At 36.6% G+C, this 14,644-nt stretch overlaps 2 protein-coding genes and 1 pseudogene across 2 annotated transcripts; 2 read left to right on the top strand and 1 right to left on the bottom strand.

Moving 5' to 3' along the window:
• The first annotated feature begins 498 nt into the window (after positions 1 to 498).
• LOC132107289 (tripartite motif-containing protein 16-like) lies at positions 499 to 4,453 on the top strand. Its single transcript, XM_059513522.1, has 6 exons — positions 499 to 633; positions 780 to 964; positions 2,990 to 3,217; positions 3,306 to 3,453; positions 3,646 to 3,699; positions 3,825 to 4,453. The coding sequence occupies exons 2-6, from the start codon at positions 884 to 886 to the stop codon at positions 4,370 to 4,372; spliced, it is 1,059 nt and encodes a 352-aa protein (XP_059369505.1). The 5' UTR covers positions 499 to 633; positions 780 to 883; the 3' UTR covers positions 4,373 to 4,453.
• An 807-nt stretch (positions 4,454 to 5,260) lies between these two features.
• Positions 5,261 to 8,498, top strand: LOC132107288 (glycoprotein integral membrane protein 1-like). The gene is made up of 8 exons (XM_059513521.1): positions 5,261 to 5,418; positions 5,689 to 5,751; positions 5,861 to 5,960; positions 6,727 to 6,884; positions 7,061 to 7,220; positions 7,325 to 7,530; positions 7,991 to 8,154; positions 8,303 to 8,498. Exons 1-8 carry the CDS (start codon positions 5,329 to 5,331, stop codon positions 8,412 to 8,414), a joined length of 1,053 nt encoding a protein of 350 aa, XP_059369504.1. The 5' UTR covers positions 5,261 to 5,328; the 3' UTR covers positions 8,415 to 8,498.
• Positions 8,499 to 9,187: 689 nt separating this feature from the next.
• LOC132106856 (katanin p60 ATPase-containing subunit A1-like) lies at positions 9,188 to 13,623 on the bottom strand (annotated as a pseudogene).
• Positions 13,624 to 14,644: the final 1,021 nt, after the last annotated feature.

Here is a 14,644-nt window from a genome sequence, read left to right as displayed (position 1 = left end):
CAAAATATATAATTGAATGAATCTTCCTGTCGTATATCATGAATTCATGTTGATCAATGAATTCTGTACACGTTTAGTTATATTTAACACGGAATAAAAATCACATTTGATATCATATTCAGTGTTTACTCTTCTCATTCTACCACTCATTTTATTCATTCATAATTACAACACAGTGAACACACATTGACAATGGACATATGCTATACTAACAGTTAGGTATAATCGTTAAACAACCAGAAATGTCCAAAGTGTGTGTGTGCATATATGTATATTTACTGTATATTAAAAAGTAGACATTTCTTTTTCACCAGTAGATAAAGAGTCAGATAGACACACTCCAGTCCAGGGAGAACAAAACAGATCTAGGCGTATGTGACATTCCATTGTATATATTAGCATACAGTACTCATTAAATCTTGTATAACGTGTTTAACTTCTGTGAAGCTCATTTGAAACCTGCTTCACCACTTCAGTTCAAACCTCAAACTCACTCCCTACGTCCTTGTTTTGTTTGTGCACATAGTTCAGGCTCGTGCCTCAGAAACTCCGTGTGGACTGGGGAATGGTTACGTATATTATAAAGAAGAAGAAGCTTTGGAAAATCGCCTAATGTAAAATTAATAAAAAATGGTAATCTTTATATGAATAATCACACATTTTATATCTACAGTATCATGAGGCACAGCAAGGAATCGGTTACCATAGCTAGGAAACCTCAAACCTGCTATCCAACCACATGACTAAAGTTTCGCTTTTCATTTGACCGTCACACACAGAACGCAGTACTAGCATCTATAATGTTCACTCTGTTTCTGGAATCATGAAGGAGTATTAAAATAAATAAATAAATAAATAAAATCCACAGAACCAGGTCGAGAAGATGCAGAGAACAAACACGCAGAGAATCCAGGAGAAACAGAAAACAATAGAGGAGCTGAAACAGGTTGTGAACACACTGAAGGTGAGAGATGATCCTTTTCTTTTGCACTATATATATACACACAGGTGCTGGTAATATAATAAGAATATCATCAAAAAGTTATTTATTTCACTAATTCCATTCAAAAAGTGAAACTTGTAAATTCTATTCATTCATTATACACTGACTGATATATTTAAAATGTTTATTTATTTTAATTTTGATGTTTATAACTGACAACTAAGGAAAATCCCAAATTCAGTATCTCAGAAAATAAGAATATTGTGAAAAGGTTCAATATTGAAGACACCTGGTGCCACACTTTAATCAGCTAATTAACTCAAAACACCTGCAAAGCCTTTAAATGGTCTCTCAGTCTAGTTCTGTAGGCTACACAATCATCGGGAAGACTGCTGACTTGACAGTTGTCCAAAAGACGACCATTGACACATTACACAATGCTCTGTGTCCAAGCACATTAATAGAGAGGTGAAGAGAAGGAAAAGATGTGGTAGAAAAAAAGTGTACAAGGAATAGGGATAACCGCACCCCGGATGAGTATTGTGAAACAAAACCCATTAAAAAATGTGGGGGAGATTCACAAAATGTGGACTGCAGCTGGAGTCAGTGCTTCAAGAACCACTATGCATAGACGTATGCAAGACATGGGTCTCAGCTGTTGCATTCTTTGTGTCAAGCCACTCTTGAACAACAGACAGCGTTAGAAGCATCTCACTTCAAAAAGGACTGGACTGCTGCTGAGTGGTCCAGAGTTATGTTCTCTGATGAAAGTAAATTTTGCATTTCTGGAGGAAGAGAGGAGAGGCACACAGTCCACATTGCTTGAGGTCCAGTGTAAAGTTTCCACAGTCAGTGATGATTTGCGGTGCCATGTCATGTGCTGGTGTTGGTCCACTGTGTTTTCTGAGGTCCAAGGTCAACACGGCCATATACCAAGAAGTTTTAGAGCACTTCATGCTTCCTATTGCTGACCAACTTTATGGAGATGCAGATATCATTTTCCAACAGGACTTGGCACCTGCACACAGTGCCAAAGCTACCAGTACCTGGTTTAAGGACCATGGTATCCCTGTTCTTAACGAGCAAACTCGCCTGACATTTATTGTATTGTGAAGAGGAGATGCGATATGCCAGACCCAAGAATGCTGAAGGCCACTATCAGAGCAACCTGGGCTCTCATAACACCTGAGCAGTGCCACAGACTGATCGACTCCATGCCACGCCGCATTGCTGCAGGAATTCAGGCAAAAGGAGCCCCAACTAAGTATTGAGTGCTGTACATGCTCATACTTTTAATTTTAATACTTTTTAGATGGCCAAGTTTTCTAAAAATCCTTTCTTTGTATTGGTCTTCAGTTATATTCTAATTTTCTGAGATACTGAATTTAGGATTTTCCTTAGTTGTCAGTTCTCAACATCAAAATTAAAAGAAATAAATATTTGAAATATATCAGTCTGTGTGTAATGAATTAATATAATATACAAGTTTCACTTTTTGAATGGAATTAGTGAAATAAATCGACTTTTTGATGATATTTTAATTATATGACCAGCACCTTTATATATATATATATATATATATATTTGCATTCTTTTCCCTTTCTATGCATTATTATCACATTCTATTCAAATTAAAAAAATTGTCCTGTAAAATCCCTACAAAAATATTAATCACAATGTTTTTAACGTGTTAATGATAGTGATAATGATATAAGAACTGTTTCTTGAGCACCAAGAATGTTTTCTGAAGGATCATGTGACTCTGATGAACATTGATGTGTTTGTTGAAGAATTAGCATCAGAAAAAAAAGAAATCACCCTTTACTCTTCTCCTCATGTCATTCTAAACCTGTATAACTTTTTACCTTCGTGCAACGTAAAGAAATATGTTTTGTATGATGCACTTGTTGCCCTTTTTAAAAGCAATGAATGATGACACAAGATCCTCATAAAAGTAAAAGCAGTTCTAAAGTCAGCTAGTAAGAGCAGACCAAAATCTAAGCTTGGCTGATCCAGTTTAAACTGGACTACTTTTTCTCCTCGCAGCACTCTGCTCAGACAGCAGTGGAGCACAGTGAGAAGATCTTCACTGAGCTCATCCTGTCTATCAATAAAAGACAGCATGAGGTGACACAGCTGATCAGAGATCAGGAGAGGACTGAAGTGAGTCGAGCTGAAGGACTCCTGGAGCAGCTGGAGCAGGAGATTGCTGACCTCCAGACAGACACAGAGCTGGATCAACATCCACACACAGAGCAACATTTTCCTTTTAAGGTAACGCCACAGGTTGCTTGAGGCCTTTTCTCTGGTTCAGTGCAAAACATTTGTTATTTAAATGTTTTTCTCAATATAAACTTTTCAGAAACTCTCCGATTCTTCTGAATATGATCAGTCATCCAGTATGACTGTTAATCATATTCTGTTTGATGGACTGAGGAAATCTCTCTCTGATTTAAAACAACATTTTGAAGATTTTTGTCAGGAGGAGATCAGTAATATCATCTCTGATGGTAAGAGACGCCTTTAAATCATTTAAATCATTTTCACTCTCAAAAGTTTTTTTTTTTTTTTATCTGTTACTTTTGATCTTACATGACCACTAAATAGACATTTAATTATTTTATTTCATTTTGTACCACATATAGCATGCAGTCTACAGTATTAAACTTTACTTGCAATGAGACTTCTCTGTTCTTTTATAGTGGTAAGAATTCAGATTTTACCATTAACCAGAATCAGGAATCACTTTAAACAATGTAAGTCTCTGTATATGCTTTATTATGTACCATATATGTGCAGTGATTTTAACAAATCATTTTTTTTCAATTGTTGGCAATAACTGACTTTAACAATCACATAATTTATAAATCATTTTCCATAGATTTTTGTAGCTTTACCCTTGATCCCAACACAGCAGTTGAAGACCTCATCCTCTCTGAGAACAACAGACAGATGACATCCTCTGGGCATTTAGGGATTTATAAGTTCCCCTACAAGGTGTTTTGCAAGGAGAGTGTGTTTGGACGCTGCTATTGGGAGGTGGAGTGGAGCGGGAGATGTGTGCATATATCAGTCTCATATAAAGAAACGAGTGGCAGAGGAAAGGGATTAGTTGGAACGTTCGGAAACAACAACACATCTTGGAGTCTGCAGTGTTTTCCCAAGCCTGTTTTCTGGCATAAGAGCATTAAAACAGAGATCTCAAGACCTCTGTCCTCTAGGGTGGGTGTGTTTGTGGACTACAGTGCAGGGACTCTGTCTTTCTACAGTGTCTCTGAAACAGTGACCCTCTTACACCGCGTCCAGACCACATTCACTCAACCCCTGTATCCTGGGTTTTGGTTCAGCGCATCAGGTTCTGGAGATCTGCTTAATCTAGACAACTCAAACACCAGTGTGTTCTCCTCAGTGAAACTGTGTGATCCATAAACAAGTTTTGTGTTCCCCTTAATTAAATGCAGCATTCCGTATATATAAATATTAACATACACAATTTAACACATATATAAAAAAATGTACAAGTAGTATGACAGGAATTATTATATTTTGAAAATTAAAATGTGTTTGTGTTAGCAAAACAAAACATTATAGCCTGATTTAAAATATTTTTTTCTCCTTTCTGTTGACCTATGGAAGATTTCAGGAAATTCTCAGCTGAGCAATAAAACAAGACAGTCTAATAAAGTGAAATGTTTGCTGCTTGATTTTATAAGCTACTATTGGAAGGACATTATTAGCAATAACATTCTTCTCACAAATTTTAACAAGGAAAATCGATCTGTACTGAACAAAACACTTTACAGTGTAAGGTATAAATTATAGTTTCCCATAGGAATTTCCTTACAAAAAGGAGTTTTATGAAGTTTTGTGTTTTCTTTTCAATAAAAATGAATTAAAATGTAGTAACAAAGACGAATTTAAAAAATGTTTTACAAGTGAAAGTGTAAGATGTGAAATCTCACTGTTATTCACTGTAACTTACTATATATATATATATATATATATATATATATATATATATATATACATATATACATATATATATATATATATACATATATACATATATATACATATATACATATATATATATATATATATATATATATATATATATATATATATATATATATATATATATATATATATATACATATATATATATAATGTTTTACAACTGAACGCGCAAGATTATAACTCACTGGTTACTCAAAGTACTGTTCGTAGGGATCCTTGACAAAAAAGAAAGAAAATGAATGCAAGCGTTGTCCAATAGGGATAACGCTACGTCAAGGCAAACGGGAATGACCGAAATTACGACATTACGCGTAGAGCGTCATGCGCGCATTTTAATTCACGTATTGTTGATATCTAACGTGATAAAAATGGCGTCTACATGGAAAATGCGATTAGCGGTTGTTTATTTAAGCATCTTATTTGTCCTGGCCAACGCACAATCGAAACAAATAACCAAGGTACGTGGCATTTCTCATATTTTTAGGTCGTTTCCTGTCTCTGATACATTCACGTGTACGTCAGCAGCACAAAGGCTTATCTGATTGATAGATGTAACATAGCTACCCAATAGTTTGGTCTGACACATTTAAAGAAATTGTCGGTATAATATTCACGGTTAGTATACACAACACAGTGTCTTATAGCATTGAAAACGTAAGCACTTTACTTTCAAGTCGGAGTCCTGTAAACAGCCGCGTTTGTCATTGTGTATGTGGTTTGTTTCACAGGAAACGGTTGTGTTAAATGTGACAGCGGTTAGTGTAACTAACCAGACTAAGTACAGTGTACAGGTAAGATAATAACTCGTGGATATTTACACGAGAATGGAGCGTCACATCCATATTATGTTGTTTTGTGAAGGCGTGATCATTTAAAATGATTTCTCATCTCTTCTTTCAGATACGTTTAAATATAGGTCTGTTGGACAATGAAACGTTTATTAATGGAGCTCTTCTCAAGCCTTCAGAAGTCACAAGAATGACATGTCCAGCTTTATTGTGTATGTATCTTTGTCTGCCACCTTTTTACATTTAATGAATTACACTTCTTCTAACTAACAATGAAAAATGCAAAGAAAATAAAAGAACCGACCTTACATAAACAAATAATTATCTAACAATTGTATTTTTATGTGTTGCATGTAAGTACTGCAATGTATAGGCCATTGTTAGTAAATGTTTGTTAATGCATTAACTAACATTAAAGGAATTGTTCACACAAAAATGGACAAATTTCTGAAAAATCACTTACCCTCAGGCCATCTAAGATGTATTAGAAGTTTGTTTCTTCACAGAAAGCAGATGTGTAAAGAGAAATATAGCATTACATTCCTTGTCCAACAGTGTGACAACAAAATGACCAAATAACTGATAAAAACATCACAAGAATCCACAAGTAATCCACATGACTCCAGTCCTTCCAGTTTGTTAAAAACCTGCATGCTTGTAATTCATCAAGAGACCATTTTTAACTTCAATCCATTGCTTCAAGCGGAAATATGAGTCCTTTATCCATTATATTGCTTGCTTTTGTTGATGGACTGGAGATGTGGATTTTTTATTTGTTTGGTCATCTGTTTGAACTGTGACGGCACCCATTCATTACAGAGGATCCATTGGTGAGCAAATGATGTAATACTGAATTTCTGCTGTTCTGATGAAGAAACAAACTTCATATTTAGGATGGTTTGAGGGCGAGTAAATTTGAATATTATTGGTGAACTCTTCCTGCAATAGCAGAAATTCAAATTTTCTTTGTGTTTGCAGTGGATGGTTCTAATGTGAGCTCTAGTAATCTGGCGGATGGGTTGGTCAACAGTGAGCTGAGGCTGATGCTCAATCAGTCATATGTTCAGAGTGATGCTGGAGAGCAGATTCTGTTACTCGTCCTGAGTCAGGAGATAATCCAGCTAGCAGATGAAAAGGTTTTAATCATTACCCTGTAAATGATGACTGACAACTGAATTCTTTTTCATATCTGTTATGTCCTTTCTAGAGTAATTGAGTCTTAAATACGGAATGACTGCTTTAATGCTTGGAACGGATCTAAACTCTAGAATGAGGCTGTGCACGTGAATGCTTGATGCTTTATATTTTGTAGGTCCAGCAGCCAGACGTGTGTGAGGTGGAGATCCTGTGGAACCAGAGCTCCGAGGAGATCACACAGGTGACCAATATTTACCCTTCATCAAGAAGCAAGCTCTCTGCCATCCCACGAGAGAGTGACGTCTTGGTGACTAATGCATCCATACGTTATACAGGTTAGATAGATTCATGGAGCAAAATGCCTGTTGTTTGTAATCTCCAAAAAATGACTGATGCTTTAACTGGAAGGATTTTTATGAATGGTTTTCTGTCTTCACAGTTGAAGACCAAGTGCTTACCACCAGCCACTATCTACTCAAACATGCAGAGACCACTCAGGAGGAGATCGCAGCTCCAGGGAACCTTCCTGAAACACCCTTGCGGATGGACCCTGACACTCTGTATGAGTCCAGAGAGGAAGAGGAAAGGACTTCAGATTCCTTACTGCTCGAGTCTTCTCTGAGTGGGTCTGTGTCCTCCTATAGTGTAAGTGACTGTGAACTGTTAACTCTTGGAACATATTAAACTGTTTCCACAAAAATATTAATCAGCACAAATGTTTTCAGTATTTATAATAAGTAGAAAGATTTCTTGAGCAGGATATCGGCGTATTAGAATGATTTATGAAGGATTATGTGACAATAAAAACTGGAATAACGGCTGCTGAAAATTCAGCTTTGCAATCAGGGGAATTATAATATTGTATTTTAATATTGTAATAATTGTAATAATATGTCACAATACAACTGTTTTTCTTTGGGGAGCACGAAAGACCTAAACATCAATTTTTTACTGTTCCCAAACCGTTATGTAAATATAATTAAGAATTAAAATATAATTAATACATTTTTAAAACTAGTAACTCTGGATGACCTCATTTTTTTAAAAAAATGTCCTGTTATTCTGTAGTGTCATTTCCTCATGTGTTGTTATTGTGTGTGTGCAGGCGGCGTGTCAGTGGGTCAGGGGGCTGAGAGAGAAGCTGAGGCACTTTTGGTCTGACTCTATCCCACTCTTCTTCTTGATCATGTGGGTGGTGGTGGTTGGTGTAGCAGGTTCAGCTGTCATCATTAAGATCCTGGATCTTCTGTTCCCCTCCTGTGAACAAAGGTACAACCTGCACCAACCCTGCATCAAATGCATGGTCATTTCATTTAGTACCGTAGACATAAACATGGATGGATTAGAAGGGCTATACGGGTTAGTTCGCTGATTATCACATATAAATAATACATGGCTCTCTTCTGTCTTTTTTTAGGGGATTCTTTCATTTGAATCCAGAGACTCTGATGCCAGATGATGAAAAACAGAGGCTAATAGATAACATGGAGGGAGAAACAACTGAAAAAAGCATTTTGATAGATAAGTGATGGATGTGTTCTCATTAGTTCGGTTATGTGGCTTTATTTGGTTGACAATACCAATGATTTCAATGTAGCACTTTTAAAAGAAAAGATTCCCCGACATTTCCTAATGAAACAGATTTCTATTTTCACATGTGTCCGTTTAACAGCATAATCCGTAAATTACTTTTTGTATTTTTCACTACATTGTGAGGTGGAACAGGTGCATATATTTAAATATGCACAGTCCCTAAATATCTTTGCCTTTTTTCCTCTAAAGTGTTTGTTTTATGGTAATACTATTTCTTTGGACATGACATTGTGTCATTACTGACAATTAAGGACAAATAATCCATTAATGTAAAGGACCATCAATATAACTTTAATAGCTGATATAAACTGTCCATCCATATTATTTGAATGGATTATTTCTTATTTCTCTGTTTTTAAATGGATTGTATAAAACTGTTGCTTAATGTTAATATTTATGTTGCGTCAGCTATTGCCTGTTATGTTAAGCATGCACAGCAGCAATACATTTCAACTCTGACCTGCATTAGATGAATGAAATGAAGATTTGTACACTTGGGCCTGAGCAGTGTTAAAGCATTCACCATCACATCACAATGTTTCAGTCATTTCAAGCGATGTACCTCAACATTTTAAACATTTCAGCAGGATGCATATATTTCATTGTAGCCCTTTCATTGGCTTTTAATGAAATAGGTCATTTTCTGTCATTCTGATGCATTATGATGTTTTTCCTCCAAGTTTGTTACAAATTATTTTGTCTCTGAGTCTTTAAAAAAATATTTATACAACAAAATACATCATTTTACAACTTGATCATGGCAATGGAATGTTAGTAATGAAAAGAAACCAGTTCCATAGTGTTTATAAAAGTCAAGTGCTGTACACCTTTAAGACATGCTGGTCTCATCACTATTAAGACAATTGTCTGATGCTGGAAACTTTGGCCTTTAAATCAACCACAGGAGCAAAAAACCTTTTAGCTTGCATAGCTTTTCACCTCAAGTAGCATTTGGAGACTAGTGGGACAGCTAGTCTTTGGTCATTGGCAGTGATTTTGCAAGTAAAGATCAAACAAGCATCCCAATCCTGTGTCCACATTAACATTATTGTCTGTACACACTACAGCCAGGCACCACATTATGGCGATGTTTGTTATAGGTGCACTAAAACAGGTCTCCCAGACTCCAGCACTCTGGATTTACTGGATAATTAGTTCAACCTTCATCCTTACAAACTGATGCGAGTGAATTTCAGTTTAAGAGAAAGCTTAACCTGTATCAAGCGAAGCAGCTCTGAAAAGTCCTGTAGATGTAAAACCAATTCTATTACTATTAAATATTAAACGATTACTGTGAATCTGTACACTCAAGATACAAACCTCATTTAAGGCAAGACTTCCACCCTTTGATTTCAGTCTGGTACAGGTGGAAGTGCTCAGAGATTTGATGAAACTGACCCTCAGTTTTTCAAAGTGCTAACGGTGACTGTAAGGAGGAACAGTTAAGGTTCTTTGGCATCATCAGCAGGAGCCAAACTCTGCTATCCACTTTTCATATTTTTCTAGGTCAGCAGCAGATACAGACTTGGACACTTTCTTGAGAGCAGTCTCAAAGTCCTCCATAGTAGTGGGCATGTGCATCTCATCTTTCGACAGGTTTCGTATCTCCTCAGGGGTCAAGCCCTCAATCCGCCTTCTCATTGCCATCAGGGACGCATCTCTGCAATTATTCAAAAACAGTGAATCACTTCTAGAATTGTGTGACTTTTAAACATTGCAAATAAATTCAAGCTGCACACAAAAGAAAGGTTTCAGGCACCTGCAAACATTGGTGATGTCAGCACCAGAATATCCCTCCATCTGCTCAGCGATCTTGTCCACATTGACATCACTGGCCAGCTCCAGCTCTTTCAGGCTGATCTTGAGTAACTCCACTCTTCCTTTAGCTACAGGAATACAAATGATGATTTCAAATACTTTTATTATGTTTATGTATCTTGAGTGGAGATGTATAAAGCTGATGTCATTTAATACGGTGTGATGGTTAATTCTGAATACCTGAGGGCAGAGGAATGTAAATTCTCTTCTCCAGCCTGCGTCTCAGAGCTTCATCGATGTCCCATGGGAAGTTGGTGGCTGCCAAAACCATGACCATCTTCGAAGGGTCGTTTTCAGATGTCCCACCTACACCTGGAAACACAAGAAGTGTATTTATTAATTTTCTTTTTTCAGAGCAGCTTGACATTAATAAACAAGATTTTTGTCAAATTCCTAAATGACTGAATTCTAACTCCGCAGTAAAGCAATTCTACAGAAGATGTGTCATTATACAGCTCAATTAGGAATTCAAATAAGCAGCTCTACACAAGGCAATAGTGTTTATTCAGCTTAATGTTGATTGAATTCAGTTCAATAACAGTGTCAATGTTGCAAAGTTAGTTTCATTATCCGGCTCCATTTAATTTCTCTTCCAACGGTGTCTGTGCAGTTAAATTGACAATATTACTGAACATTAATTACTTTTAAAGCCATATCTACAGTTGGTATGAAGCAGTACCATCCATCTGGACGAGTAGTTCAGCTTTGACGCGTCTGCTGGCTTCATGTTCCTCAGAGTTTCCTCTACGGCTACATATGGAGTCTATCTCATCAATGAAGATGGTGGTGGGGGCGTAAAAGCGTGCCTGTGTAAACATGCAAACACACAAATGTATGTATGGTTTATTGTATGTATAGTTTGGCTACCATTTTAAATTGGTTAAGGAGGAGTAGCGCAGAAGGTGATTTTACCATCTCAAACAGCAGCCGCACAAGTTTTTCAGACTCTCCTCTGTATTTGGAGGTGAGGGTGGAGGAGGACACGTTAAAGAAGGTGGTTCGGCACTCAGTGGCAACAGCTTTGGCCAGCAATGTCTTTCCTGTGCCTGGTGGACCCACCATCAACACTCCCTAAAATCATGTTCAGTTACGGTGTATCGGAAATATAGTATATAATGTATATACACATAATGCAGAATATAATATAGTATATATGTAACATATAATGCAGAAAAGATGGTAGTACATATAAAAGTAAGTTTCACAGCTGTTAAATAATACTGTCTCAAATAATTAGTTACACTTTTTTCCGACAGTTAAGGGATTTATAACATTACAAAACAAAATTGCACTTCAAACAAATGCTGTACTTTTGAACTTATCAAAGAATCCTTAAAAATATATCAGTTTCTACAAAAATATCAAGCAGCACAACTGTTTTCAATATTCGTAGGAAGTGCTTCTTGAGCTCCAAATCAGCATATTACAAGAATTTCTGAAGGATCATGATTGTGACACTCATTACATTATATTTTTAAATATGTTACTGTTACAACACAATATTGCTGTTTTTACTGTATTTATGATTAAATAAAAGTAGCTTTGGTGAGCATGGCACTTTGAACGGTTCACCATTGATATCTGAAAGATTTGAGATGGGGCTTTTAGAAATCCATATGAGCTTATGTGATTGATTCTTGTGTTCATACCTTCCACGGGCGTCTTATTCCTTTAAAGAACTCACCTTCACCTCCGTCTCCACACCCTAAAGAGGGCAGAGAGTTTCATCAAATGAAAATGATTTCTTTGGCATAAGGTTCTGATGGGCTTTTCTGCTAATCAGACTACTGCAAATGGCTTTTCAAAAATGGTAACATCAAATTAAGAAGACTTCAACCAAATGACCTGCAAGTTCTGAAGTTATGTTATTTCAGTCTTCGTACAAAAACCAAAGTGCTTATAGTGAAGAGCACAAAGGAAACACCTGCACGTTTTCAACTGTTTGCTTTGATGTCAGAAACTGGTATCACAGGTTTATAACATTAATACAGTGAAAGGCATCTGATCCTTTGAGTAAATATTGAGACACAATAGGCCTTGGTCAAACAGTAGACAGAAATAGGAAATGGATCCACATGTTCTTACTCTGTCATCTTTTGGCTTGGATGGGTTTTCCTTCTTTTCTTTGCCTTTTTGAGGTTTTCCCTTGTCCCCGTTGGCAACACGAGGTGAGGGTCGGGGTTGGTTGCGGGGCCCAGCGCTCAATCGGTTCCCGTGGCCTTTGCTTTCTTTGTGCGGGCCGGAGGATTTCCGCACTACACATGGAGACGGCCTGTTCACCAACACACAGACACACACATGAAGCATCAGGACACACAGGAGTGCTGATTTTATTTGAATTTGGATGAATGGAGTGAACTGTCCTTAATTAACATGGCTGTAATCGCTCATTCAAATGGTACTTCATAATCAGATTATGGTTTATATAACAGGGTCAAAAGCCATATGAAAGAGAATGAGGGTCTGTGAGATGGTGGGACGCCATTCAGAGCTTCATTTACATCTCATGACGGGTGCTGATGGGGGCTTTAAAACTCAAGACAGGATTCCCACACAGCGTGGCCAATGGATTTACAGTTGTTTGAAGTACTGGATAAAGATTCTTAAATCTTGTTTAAAAAAAAGCACATTTTCATAAAAGGGAAAACTGTAAATGTAAAAATCAAATCAACTTATTTACATTAAAATGTTTACTAGTATTTCATGATGTGTTCAGATGGATTATAATTAACTTTTTAAAAATGTATTTATTCATTTTAATATCATTATTAAATGTCCAATCCATTTTTTTTCAGGCATGGAAATAAAACTGTATGAGCATCATATGAAATGTCAAATAGGTGTATATATCCCAAACCAAAAAGTAGATGCAATATCTGTGATGGCGGTCTGAATGGTTTAGAATAAAACCTGTGTTCCACGTGAACAGGCATAAGGTCATTCTCCTGGCCAAAGCTGCTGGGTTTGGGTGGGGTTGACTCCTGCTGGAAGCTCTCAAGTGTTGTCATGATCTCCCGAACTTGCTTAGTTTCCTCATTTATCTCCTGCCAGACCTGGATGAAACAACATGAACCCACAAAAGCCTGTTACAAAAAGTGAAAAACATTAAATTGCCTGAATCATACTTTCAGAAAATGTGCACAATACACAGGGAGGAACTCGGACCTGCTGCCATTTCTGCTGTAAAGAGGGTTCTCTGAGTGAGTAGAGGTATTTTCTGATCTGCTCCAGGACCCCCTGATAACAGACCACCGCAGAGCTGTAGTTCCCCAGCAGCGCGTACTCTCTGGCCAGCTTCACATTCTCATTGATCTCCGCCAAACTCATTCTGTTTGCATATATAAACAATGCAAAAACTTCCAGTGTGTCCATAAACATTCCGGGATTAACGTACCAGGAAAGTATGACAAGCATTAAACATTATGAGCTTACTTCAAAACAAACATTTCAACTGTATATTTTAGCAATGTGTGTAGTTATGGAGTTGAACTTGTCTCTGAATTGTGTAAAACTTTCCACGAAAGTGTTAGAAAAGAAAAGACTCAGCATTCAACCGTTATTACGGCCCAAAACTCATGTGTGTAATGCTTTGGACGAAGATTATGTTTGAAATAATTTAGGATCCACACAAACTCATGAGTTCACTTGTTTGGGACGGGCACTTAGGACTGTGAAAGCTGAAGCAAAAGTAAAAGATTCCCGAGTCGCTGCTTGTCAACATAAAGGTCAAAAGCGCGAGAATGTCTTTTCAAAATAAAAGTAGAGTATGGGGATACAGAATCCAGTTATAAACTGAATTAACTAAATACATATAAACTATCTAATTAAAGGAATATAATTTAATAAAACAACGTTATGACCATTGTAAAAATGAAACAAGGCACCAATTAAAAACAAAAAACATCGTTGTTAAAAGGTTGCCTACAATGGGGCAACGTTGTGTTTGCTAGGCATTAAGTCTATATAGTACAGCACAGATCACTTTTTTTAATAGAGCTGTTCATTTTGTAGTCATAAAACTCAGAATAGAATTAACTTAGTACTGCAAACATGGGTTCTATTAGGAATCAGTTTTTATAATAGCAAATTTTAATTTAGGAGGAAAAGAGACCGTGATTAAGATTAGTTAAAAAGATCATTTAGTTTACAACATAAATTATAGTCATAACTCCAAGTTGCTAAATGAGGACTACTACAATGCATTGATACGAGTTCACATTTCTGATAAATGGAACAATTTTATTCCTAATGCAGAACCTAACAACAACAGCTTCTAAATAAACGTTTGAGGTGATTCACTTTTGCTCTTCCAGAAATTATATCCATAGAGGTAAATTTATTTGACATC

Source organism: Carassius carassius, chromosome 27, assembly GCF_963082965.1.
Source record: "Carassius carassius chromosome 27, fCarCar2.1, whole genome shotgun sequence".
NCBI lineage: Eukaryota > Metazoa > Chordata > Actinopteri > Cypriniformes > Cyprinidae > Carassius > Carassius carassius.
The sequence above is the reverse complement of the archived record's forward strand: the minus strand, read 5'-3'. Positions and strand labels throughout refer to the sequence as shown.

What these genes read in the sequence shown, in the direction of transcription:
- LOC132107289 (XM_059513522.1), top strand. Translation starts at nt 884, where the DNA reads ATGCAGAGAACAAACACGCAGAGAATCCAGGAGAAACAGAAAACAATA. An exon ending in CAGTAATATCATCTCTGATG is followed by an intron (nt 3,454 to 3,645) that starts GTAAGAGACGCC and finishes GTTCTTTTATAG; the next exon opens with TGGTAAGAATTCAGATTTTA. An exon ending in CAGGAATCACTTTAAACAAT is followed by an intron (nt 3,700 to 3,824) that starts GTAAGTCTCTGT and finishes CATTTTCCATAG; the next exon opens with ATTTTTGTAGCTTTACCCTT.
- LOC132107288 (XM_059513521.1), top strand. Translation starts at nt 5,329, where the DNA reads ATGGCGTCTACATGGAAAATGCGATTAGCGGTTGTTTATTTAAGCATC. An exon ending in AATCGAAACAAATAACCAAG is followed by an intron (nt 5,419 to 5,688) that starts GTACGTGGCATT and finishes TTTGTTTCACAG; the next exon opens with GAAACGGTTGTGTTAAATGT. An exon ending in GACATGTCCAGCTTTATTGT is followed by an intron (nt 5,961 to 6,726) that starts GTATGTATCTTT and finishes TTGTGTTTGCAG; the next exon opens with TGGATGGTTCTAATGTGAGC.